This window comes from Anopheles marshallii, chromosome 2 (genome assembly GCF_943734725.1).
Source record: "Anopheles marshallii chromosome 2, idAnoMarsDA_429_01, whole genome shotgun sequence".
Taxonomy (NCBI): Eukaryota; Metazoa; Arthropoda; class Insecta; order Diptera; family Culicidae; genus Anopheles; species Anopheles marshallii.
Window position 1 is genome coordinate 41250435 of NC_071326.1, and position 11920 is coordinate 41262354.

The following is an 11920-nucleotide window of genomic DNA, read 5'->3' on the forward strand; positions in this document are numbered from 1 at the left end:
TCGTTTTCGGGGTGACCCCCTTTTTGTATCTCTCTACTTGTGAAGTACTGGTTTGTTTGTTTTTTTACTCTTTTTGGTAGATATATACTCTAATGCATCCTCCTTCCTGCCACTTATACGCTAGCTTAGTTTCATCTTAGTATAACCTTTTTCTTCATAAAACGAAACGATCAACAGAGAGCGGTAAACGAAACCACATCGATAGGGATCTACTATTTAACAGCCAAAGGAAATTTCAAATACACAAGCTACACTAAACTGCTTGAAACTGCTTGCTTGCTGCCGTTTCGTGCCGACTTCATTACATGGATTCAGTTGTGTACATGATATATAGAGTTGTGTTGTGAGATGTGTTTGCTTACTGCTTTGTGATTATTTTTATATCTCAGGTTTTGGCACATCATAAACCGTGAAACAGCAAACCTATGCCACTTACTGTCCCGCCCGTGGTCACGGGTATGTTTTTTTTTTTATTGTTTGTTCATTTAATAAAACAACCAGCTACTTCTATAAGGCTTTCTCGTACGATTGACACCATCCGGAACAAGTGCGCCGGTATGCAGCGATTAAAATATTACGACAAATTAAGGCGCTATAGGGAGTGCGTTGGTTTCTTTTCTCTTATTTTTTTTTTGCCAGTGAAACAATGGTTTTACTACGTTCGCAAAATTGGTAGCAGGCAATATATACTGTACAGATTTTTACGCACACTGTAGGAAGCGTTACAAATCATGATTATCGTGCTTTCCTCCCCGTTCTTTTTTTTTCTTCCTTTCTACCACGGCGTCCATCTGCGCACTAAAATAATGCCTCAATTCATCTAAATATGCGCCATATGTAAAGTAATTGTTTGTTTACCTTTAGAATAAACAGTGTTTGCATGCGTTTCATCGACATGAATATGATTGTACAGCGCCGTTAAGTGTATGCTGGGCCCATCTCGCTGTGTGTGTATGTGAAATGTTAAAAAATATTTATAAAAATACTTTTAAAACATAATAAATAGCATACCTGTAAAGACCAAAACATTCGAAGAGTACTGGAGGAAAACAAACAGAATTAGAAAATGAATTTATAAACATACAAAAAAAGATAAAATCAAAGCAAATAAATCGAAAGTGCTAAAACGCAAGAAAAAAGGACAAAAAAACAAAACAAAAAAGAAATAAAACAACGTAAAATATTCTTATTATGAAATCAATCTTTGCTATTAAATATCATTCAGCGCACTTAACGCATTTACAGCTTAACTCGTGTAGTATTTTAAACTTAATAACAGTACTACCTACTACCCTCAATAGCCTCACAAGCCAACCAAACAAAAAGGGCGAACCAAATCAACTAAAACTAGCCACAAAACGAACGCCATTTCTCTCTGCCGTGTGTGTTTTGTTTTCATCGTTTGCTTTGCCACGTTTTGCTCTATCCGCCCATTCGTGTTCGCAAACGTTTGTTTGTTTGTTTTGTTTGTTTGTTGTATTGTGTGCTAATTGTAGCTAAGTAATCACTAGAAAATAGGCAATCAACAGTGATGATCAACCAGGGATGCTAAGTTACTAGAAAAGGGTGTTTAATAAACGTTCAATAATTGGTACGCAAACTGTATTTAAGTTCCGCTGCGCTACACACAACAGGGTGTTGGTTACGATGATGATGCTTAGTTTTTTCTGCTTTTCTAGCTTTCTTCACTAATGTAGCATAGTAGTAGTTTGCTTACTGGTTAGATGCTTTTTTTTGTATGCGTCATTTCACGCAGTGCCACCGTGGGGGGATGTGGTCAAGTGTGTAGCAAAAACTTTAACGAGCTTAATTTGATTGCTTATGCTTATTCATCATATGACTTTCATGCTCCTGCAAACACCTTTCCGTTTACTTGCTATTCGCTGATTGGCATAGACAATACGTGACATTACGAACTAGAGAAAGAACAACTAACTATCAAACTTAAACAGGGGGAGGGGGGGGAAATGTGATAAAGCACTAAGAACGCGTAGACCACAACGTTTCGCACTACCGTCTATCGACGTCCACCACGCAGCGGGACCATTTTTCCACATAAGTAACAATACAATCGTACTGAAATCCGTTTTCATAACCAAATCAGCACAAAACTGATGCGAGTGACGGTGTGTGTGTGTGTGTGTTGTCCTATTCTACTGCAACAACAAAACCCGAACCCTCGGACCGGGTGCGAGGCCCATTCCATGGCATCCGTACGCACACGGTTAGGTGCGTTGTGAAATAGACTTAAATGTTAAACAAATTTTTGATAGAGGCTTCCCCGGTTTGCGGGAAAATGGCTTTAGCATCACGTTTGGTTTCTTTTGTTTTCTTTTCAACCGGAGTATCCGTCAGTCCCAGCGCGTTTGCGTACGACAAGTGAAGTGTTTCATATAACGTAACGTAACTAAACGTAACTTCCGTCCTTCGCCACACCAATCCGGGACACATAACTCTTCATCCCTTCGACTTACTGCCTTAGCACCCTATCTTATTCTGAACGTACGTTGCTCTTGCTTTTATACTACCTACACAAGACCGGTCACATTCCCAACGCGTGGTCTCTACAAATCGAACTATAAATCTTAAACAATAGTAGGACAGTATTATGATAAGTGCATAACTATATTAGAAGGCGCGAGTAGATAAGTTCAGTGTTTCACTTTTTTCTTTGCTTTGTTGTTGGATGTGTCTCTCCCTTTCATTGTGATTTACTTAGAGATGGTTTGCTTACTTCATTCCTTAGGAAAAAAAAAACATTATGCCATACTTTCAATACACCCATACAGATCGGTGTCCGAAACCGTACTTCGGGGAGGGGGTTTTCTATCATAAATCATCCATTTTTATCTGTACACATTAGATGCACGCGTATGCGCATAAAAACAAAACAAAAAACACTATTTTAGTCTCGTTAAGGTTATCTCCCCCACTAAATATACTTGCTTACAGCTAGTTTGATAATAATAAAAAAAAGAAAAACGTAAACACGGAGCACTAAAATCAAAACGAAGCAACTTGTTAAACAAATATAAAAACAAAAAATGCAATTTTGGTGACATTTTGACTACGATTTACGTTTCTTCCTTCCTTTCCTATCCGCTCTCTTTGTCTCCTGCTACTCTTACATGTGTAGTTGCTTACGTTAAAACTTTATGATTGACTTGCATTACGTGCTACACGATCAAACGAGTTCAATTTTGAATGGGATGTGTAGGACACGCAAAGCAAGGATCGTCGATAATGGACCAAATCCGTCCGTCCACATCCCATGCGCAAAAAATCACACTAAACCATCTAAACACCCTACTATCTGCCTAGTGTACTCTACTCTAAGCTAATCGCATAACAATTAGCCAATGGTTGATTGTAGATGGAACATGAAGAAACAGAACAGTTTGCAACGAACACGATCGATGAACGATCGTGCGTGCGCGAAACAAAAATTGTCAATCCGATTAAAGCTCGACAAGCTATGCTTGTGCTTTGAGAAGAAAATACACAATCGTAACGAGAAACCCTTTACTACCACCGCGAGGGGGTGAGAAAACCTCACCATTTTAAACAGCAAAGCTGCTGTCACCGCCTCTCGCTCTCTAACGATCAAACGAACCTAACACACCTGAGCGTTCGAAACAAACATCAATGATGTGTGTTTACGTGATAAAAACAACACACTAACCCTAACCTACCTCCTAGTCTCTTCATTTGGATGGCCAAATTGCAATTTGAGGCATCGGAAAGCAGAAAAACATAAACTTTTCCCTTCAAACAGAAACTAGACGCTAGGATATGGAATAGCTATAACAGGGGAAACAGATAGTGATGCTAGTTTTGGCTGCTATGCAATGTCGGACACGATAGTATAGTAGCGTCCCTTTTTCTTGGTAATTCATGTTCGCGAAGCTGGCGAAACCGTACTAACTGGAAACGGTGCACACCCGGATGAGGGTTCGGTGCATTATCCGTTCTAGCATATCACACTTTTTTTACATTCCTACTCCTTACATTATCCGCATGTATTAATTGCGCGTTGGAAAGCCTCAGCTCCTCCACAGTGCACTTCTTTCAAGCCCCTTACTACCCTTACCCCTCCCTGACGCATACATCGATAAGGCAAATGTGTTAGATTCGACAAGAACATCTAAACGTGGAAACGGACGTCAAGAAGGCTTTCGCAGTTTACGCATGTCCTCGCCCTCGGTGAGTCGTTTAAAATATTAAAGTGAATTTAACAGTGCTTAGAGGCATCCATAGTAACGATAGAGTGTCGGCTACATCACACCCCACATGGGTCAGCGGGATATAGCAGCGTGACGCAACCGTGTGTCATAATCGACCAGTCGTCGTGTGGTGTAGATACAAATGTTAGTATGCCTGTATGCGTCCTTTAAAAAAACGCAGCCAGATCAACCTAAGGACGGTACTGCACCGATGGGGAGTTCACCCTTTGCCCTAGCGGTGTAATATTACCGGCCGAGCGATTTCTTCTTCAGCTTCTTAAGCGATGAGCGTGGTTTGGTTTTCTTTGCCGGCGGTGGCGATGCATATTGACGGGTAAGATCGCCACTACTGCTGCTACTGCTACCACCACCACCACCACCACCACTAGTGTAGTATGAAACGTTGGGGATCGTTTGCAAGATGTTGCCGCCGGTGTTCACACCCGATTCGGCATGCAAAAGCCCGTTAGCCTGTAGATGGTGCAGGTGATGATGGTGCGCTATCTGTGGTGAGGCTGTCCGTGCTCGATCGGGTGAGCCGGCGTGTTGGCGATAGTTCCCATGCACAGGAGCGTATGATGTATCGTTCGGAGCAGCCCGTTTCAGCGAACCCGTAGAGGATGCGGGCGATGATAGGGTGGACGTCGAGGATGACATAGACGAGGAAGGCGAAGGTGAGTAGGTCATTTGGGCGAGGTTGAGCAGTGCGAACACACCTTCCTGTCGGCGACGTTCCTCCACATCTTCGGCGGACGCAACGTGCGGCGGATGGCTACAAGTAAATTGAATTTTTCATTTTTACATTTTACAAGACCATTTCGCGTTTCATGATTGCAACAGCGTTGCCACCTACCTTTCCTCACTGCTTTCGTACGTAGCATCGGATGACGTGCCATTGCTGACCGTATCACTTGGCCGAATCGAATGATGTTGCTGCTGTAGCTGGTGATGATGAGGGTGACTGCCCACCGTGTGATGTTGCGGGTGCCGACTGTTATGCTGTGGCTCGTATCGCTCATCGGACGACGAGCCGCAGCTATACCCATTCCCTATTGCTGTGGTCGACCCGTTCGTAGGCAACCCATTGCTCGTCAGCTCTTGCACACCGACTCCACCGGCAGAGTATGTATGGTCTTCGCTCGGTGAGGTTGTAATAACAGGAGGTTGGCTAAACGTAAGCAACAAAACGAGCCAAATTACTCACACTGTTATATGTGGGAGACTCCTCTTTATGATCACTTACCCATTGCGGAACGAACTTTCCGTAAATATCTTAGGTCCGTGCTTGAGGGCGAGCATTGCCGTAGCGGCATTCACATCCTCTATTGTATCGGCACTCCATTCCCGTCCGGTAACGATATCTTTCGATAGAGCCGCACCTACTGCACCTCCGTTCATGTACACAACGCCGGTTGGACCCGTCACGATCGTGGTACCGTCAACGCTCGATAGATACGATACATTTACCGATCCATTTGCGGGTGGTTCGGGTGAACCTTGCCGGTTGTGATGGTAACCACCTCCGGCCACAGCAATCAACTGCTGGTGAGCGTGATGTGCGGAAGGCAATTGGTGCTGCTCGTGCTGTATGTGATGATGCTGGGGCTGGTACTGGGTGCTATGATGTGGACCAGATGCCAAATCGCCATTGCCACCATCGTAATCGATCGGCGTGGAGGAGCGACTGATATCGTCCAGATCATCGTGATGCAGCAGACCATTTTGTGCATCCGTCGGTGCTAGACGACTTGTGAGCTGTGGGAAATTATCCTGCTGGAAAGGATAACAGGCCTGATTAGCGCTTTTGTACACATCTACACCAGACAAATGTCTTGGACGTACCTTGGAATAGTGTGACCCATTGCCAGTTGGGCTGGCATTGGTGGAACGTTGCTGTTGCATGCTCTTATACGTTGCCTTATCCATGCCGGAACCGGCGTGAAACGGTGAGCGCGAAAGAGCCTGCACGAGGTTTGGTCTGAACTGAGGCTCGACCATCCACAGGGAGCCTTTACCGAGATTCTGTGATCCAACGATACAAAATGGAGGAGAAGATATGATAGAACCATCGTTTGCAAATGGCGTACATCCTAAATATAAACCTACCGCAGCCTTTTCCACCTTCTGGAAACACTTGTTCAGCGATAGATTGTGGCGCACACTGTTCTTCCATCCAGTCGGGGCGGTTTTAAAGTACGGGAACTGATGCACGATCCAGGCGTAAATCTCTTTCACCGGCAACGCCTTCTGCTGGGAGTTTTCAATGGCCATGAAGATGAGCGAGCTACGGATGGGAAGTACAATAATTGTATTAAATGTCTTTCCTCTTTCATCGCCGCATTCGAACTCACCTGAAGCTGAACGGAGGCTTACTGTTCACGTGTACCAGCGGATCGTATGGCACGTTGGTCGGATGCTTCGCTTTCGGCGGAGCTAACTTCGACGGACTGACGGAACTACCGGAGGAACCTTGTGGCGATGCGGGCATAGAAAGCGATGCAGACGAGCTGGTGGATGGCGGTGGTGGCAACGGTTGTTGCTGTGGAGGAGGTGTTGCAATCGGTTGCTGCTGTGGCTGGTAATGATTCGAATGATGCTGAATGATCAACCCGTTGCTTGAGCTACCGTTGTGCGCCGGGGACAGCATCGTCGGCGACGGCACAGGTGATTGCTTAATCATGTTGAGTCCACCGTACACGGTCACGGTGTTGCCAACGTGGTTGCTATACTCCTCGCCGCTTACATTCGGTGAACTCATGGTGCTACTTCCACCGTAACTGCTGCTACTACCATTCTTGATCGGAGCTGCAGGTGGAGGATAATGTCGATCCTCGACGCTGTCGGTACCGTCATCGTACTTCATAGCACTGTATGGGGGAGAATGGAAGAAGTAATATTAGTCAAACATCTTAATGAACGCTCGCAACTTCATACACACCTGTTTGTTTGTTGTTTCATGGGTGTGACGAAGATGTTGTTAGTTGTTCCACTAGCGGACATCAGTGTCACTGTTCCACCGATCGTGGTTTTAGCGTTTGGTTGATGCTGCGATGGCTGATATTGCTGTTGTTGCTGCTGTTGCTGCTGCTGCTGCTGTTGTTGTTTCACAAGTTCCTCTCGCAGATACTTTTTGTGGAAGTGTTGATGCGGAGTGCTTGTAGCAGTGCTACTGCTGCTACCGTTGGAATTTGAGTGCGTGCTCACCGGTGTCGAAGCTGCCACAGGAGCCGCCACTGCCGAACTGACGGGTGATGAAACGATCCCGTACGATGAAGAAATCGGTACGCCCGTACTGCTGCCCGTTACAATGAACGGAGTAGCCGTTGTGGCCGGACCCGGGCTTGTCATCACGGACACCTTCATCGTCTTTCCACCGTCCAGGACTACCTGCTGCTGGATCGTACCATTGCTTCCGGTGAGCGTGTGATGCGGATGATGATGCTGATTAACCGCAATCACCGGTATACCAATGATCGTATCTCCGTTAAGCGTTGTGATTGCCTTCGAGCTGGAACCGTGCTGCTGGTACAGATGCTGCGATGGTGTCCGTCGATCGGTCGTTACGGTCGGATCGGTTGAATATACACCGCCGGTGCTGCTTTGCTCCGATGACGAGTTGGCTGAAGAGTTGTTATCCTCGGAAATGCTGGATGAATCTTCCACAAAGTCGCTGGTCGGTGAGATACGACCAGCCACACCTCCACCGGTCACTACCGCGCTTACCTGCCTGGGACTATCCGGGGATGAAACTGGCACTTTAGGCAGGTGGATACCTGGTAGATAGATACCGAATTAAATATAGTATTAGTTAGTGCTGAATAATTAATTGATGGTAAGAAAGAACTCAAGAAAAATGTTGCTACTGATTAAACCAGCCAACTGACCAATGACTGATCAATAACCGCATGACACACACTAAACAGTTCGGTTTAGTTTTGAGCAATGGGAATGCACTGTTGTGTCATCCATTGTTCCCAACTGTCCGTGCTCATGTATGCAACATACTTCAATTTCACTTACTAGCGAATCCTACGCACTACACAGATCTAATCCACACTGAGAAGGAATAGCTGCCCTATGCTGACGCAACTTCACGCGAGAAAGAACACAGAAAACCGTACGCCCAAGCTAATCAATCTCACGTACGCCGTCTATTCGCTGAGCAACTTCTGCACGCTGTTTGATTTACCGATACGACCTGAACACAGTACCAATAGTTGTGACCAATAGGATTCCTGTGTATACTATCGTAGTGTTGAAGTATCAGAATAAGGAAAAGAAGGCCCTTAAATTGTTTTTTTTTTTAAGCTGCCACCAAATTCCCGAGCTTGTAAATAAATGTCATACCATACCGATATATCGACTGGCATGATGCGTCCTCCCAAGCCGCAGCAACATCCACTCTCGTACTACCTCGTAAGACAACAATACTCTGTGTCATTGAGGTTATAGCAAGCGGTAAGTATGCGGTTGTTGCCAAAAACCCCGATACAAACAAATAAAACGCTGGCCGAACGTACACAACCGATCGTTGGCCTGATCTAAATTCCGACATACTTGTACTCTAATGCCCTCTCCTTCGCTCGTTCCTATCCCTCCCGGGAGCGTATTTACCTTTCAGTAAATTCTTATCCTGCAACCAAGACAACGATGTCAGCTCCTCGTCACCGTTCGTCGTCGGTGGCCCGTTGGTGGCTGCTGTGACGGGTGTACCACCGTGCAGTAGATGCGACTGATGAGCTGGGAGAGTAACCGTTCGTGCCGTACCACCGGTACCGGTGGCAGTGGTGCTTATGATAACATTATTGTTGATAATGTCGTGTTCGGCCATATCCATCTGTTCCGTTGCCAGCAGTACTATGTTGCCCCCATTGATCGTTTCGCCTGTTGTTGCTGTTGGAACATGGAAAAGCAAGTTATTATAAAATTTATATGAAGCCACATTAACTGTGACCCGCCCCGAAAGGTAGGAGTGAACTACAAGTACATCCCGAGAGGGAAGTACAAACGCACTCTTACTTACTTATATAATCTTCGCCTGCGCGGCCCTGGTGCAGCAGTACGAGCTTGCCCGTGGTCGTGGTAGTGGCCGTTCCATTCCGATCCGCCACCACCAACATACCGGTACCGGTCGTACCAGTGCTGCCAGCACCTAACGATGACACTACCGGAGACGGAGACGATGGCACGGTATTGACGACGGTTGCGGAACCTCCAGTTACTAGTGCGAGTGCACCCGTACCAACGGTCGCCATATTGCTACTGGTGTTGTTGCCGTTACTGCTTCCGGTCGTGATTGGTGCAACAATGCTACCACCAGCGCTACTGTTGGGTGTTGCCGTGGCAACCGTTTGGTAATGGGTTCCGTTACCACCCGCACTATGATTGCCAAGACTGATGGTGTACGTATGGGGATGATGTTGATGCACAATTTGATGCGTAATCGTGCTGCTGGTGCTGCTGCTAGTACCGCTGTTAGTGTTGCTGTTGCAAGTGCCCGTGTTGCTGCTGATAAGAATGTTTTTTGCTCCAACCGAACCGCTGCTACTATTATGGTTTTTGAAGCTCGTGTTGTTGTTGTTGATCGTATGGTTAACGGTGTGCTGCTGCTGTGGCTGCAGGTGCAGTATTTGTTGATGCATCATCGACTGATCGAGTGGAATCGTTGACAGTACCATGGTGGTGCCGTTGCGGAGAGAATCCGTTCCAGAAGTTGTCGGTACTCTGGTGGGTCCCTCGGTAGCGCACCCGAGATGGGACGATATTGTCGTTTCTGCTCCGGGGCTAGGCACCGGTGACGTGGTCTCAACGGTCACGTGATCTCCGACGATGGTTTCTACACCCGTACCACTGTTGCCGATCTCCGCGACTTCCTCTTCCTCCAGCAACTCTTCCTCGATCGATTCGTCCGCAATTAGATGATCACTGGCACCGTCACTGCTATCTTCATCAAGTGTCCTTTCCGGGGACATTCTGCGAAAAGAACAGACCAAAAGAAGGATAATTGTGGTGAGGCTATTTGGTAAGGCTTTTCTCCCACTCCCTCCCCCCGCCTTGATGTAGATGTCTTACAGCGAACGAATCTAAACCCAACGTATGGCCACCGCACTACCAAATGAAACGTTCCAGCTGAAGAACCCATTTTGGAATGGAAACCTTCGCAACAGCAGCACATCTTTCGGCAGTGCGATTCGGGTTGTCCGCGCATTGGTTTCTTCCTTTATATATTTTTTTTTATTAAACTACCGTCCCGGAACCCATAGAAACGGATGCGGACTCCCAACAACACACAAACGCGATTGCCACATTTTGCTTGGGTCGAGGGGGGTTTTTTTTTTTGTTGCAAACACGGGATCATCGCGCTACGGATTTCTAGGGCGGGTAAATCCGACGCCATCGATTTAATAAACCGTGAGCTGCGCCAGCGTACAGTTCAGACCCATAAGGTTCGCATTAAGTGTTTCTCTCGGGTGGAGATACGACCAGAGGTAACCTCAACTAGAGCATGTCTATGTGTGTGTGAGAGAGAGAAAGGGAATAAGTGGATGTCGGAGAAAACGGATAATCCGTTTTGTACGTGGTGCGCCCTCACATGATGTCCACTTCCCAAAAGCCCCGAAAAGCTTACAACACCGTACGGCGTAGCAACAAAACTTCCAAGATGGTTGTTGATGGTGGTCGCGTGCAGGAGATGGTGGCTGTAACAAAAAGACGTATCCCAGGGCGACTCCATCATACCTTGCAGGATAAACCTCGCTAAAGGAAGCATAAACGTGTAGCCACCCGTTTTATTAGTTGCCCACTATTTATGCCGATCGTTGTCTAAAGTTCCCAAACTCACACACGCCGCCGTCAGTGCACGGCGAGTGCACGCCCGTCGCCGTACCAAGACATCAATCACACTGTTGCTAGCGAATCAAATTGGGCCCCCCAGCAAAAGGACACGAATCGAACAACGAATCGAACTGTTTGGGGCCCTGTGTCCTTCAAAGTCCCTTTCCGTTGTGTATACAGAAGCGCAGTCATGGGGATGCGTCCTTTAGCGTCGTGTTGACCCAATTGTTACGGCCCGGTTTTTTTTTTTTTTTGGCCGTATCGACTGAACGGAACAAGCTTTCTTTTCTTGGTTGTCTACCAGTTCTAAAGGGCAGTTCCTGAAGGATCCGTGTGTTGACGAATAGCCGCCATTGGTGGAAAGGAAGGGCGCAATAATGGGCATCATGGGAGTAAGGGTTCATCAAAATTTGACCAGGACGTGGGGACTAACAAACAACAGTGCTGCCCATTTCCGTGTACCATCATATCCCGATGGGAATAGAGGGAAAATTAACATTAACTTTCTTCGTTCTATTCTCTCCCTTCCTCACACGGGAACGGTCCTTCTCGCCATGTCCAATTTATGGTCCATTCCTTACGGCCTTCTCCCCAGTACGGCTTACCACCTTCTGCGGGTAAGATTAAAGTGGAGCTAAAAATAAACATCCTTCTGCGGAGTACTCATTGCACTACTGAACTTCGCAGGTTTCCTTCGGGGAACTGTGACACGCTCTCTTTCTCCCTTCTCTGCAAAGGCAAAATAGGGCTATTCCTTAGGCAATGGGGCAACAATGGAATAGAAATCAATACAAAATTATCATATCTTAAGCACCGGATCAAACGCAATTACAACAGAAACGAGATTATCTTCACTGCTGACG

The 11920-nt window shown here is 46.4% G+C and overlaps 1 protein-coding gene across 1 annotated transcript; it reads right to left on the reverse strand.

Annotated features, from left to right (window-relative positions):
• Window positions 1-4469: 4469 nt before the first annotated feature.
• Window positions 4470-10195, reverse strand: LOC128706709 (uncharacterized). The gene is made up of 9 exons (XM_053801650.1): window positions 9247-10195; window positions 8838-9116; window positions 7162-7996; window positions 6575-7090; window positions 6330-6507; window positions 6066-6245; window positions 5467-5996; window positions 5077-5391; window positions 4470-4995 (listed from the first exon to the last, which is right to left on the reverse strand). Exons 1-9 carry the CDS (start codon window positions 10193-10195, stop codon window positions 4470-4472), a joined length of 4308 nt encoding a protein of 1435 aa, XP_053657625.1.
• Between the last annotated feature and the right edge of the window lie 1725 nt (window positions 10196-11920).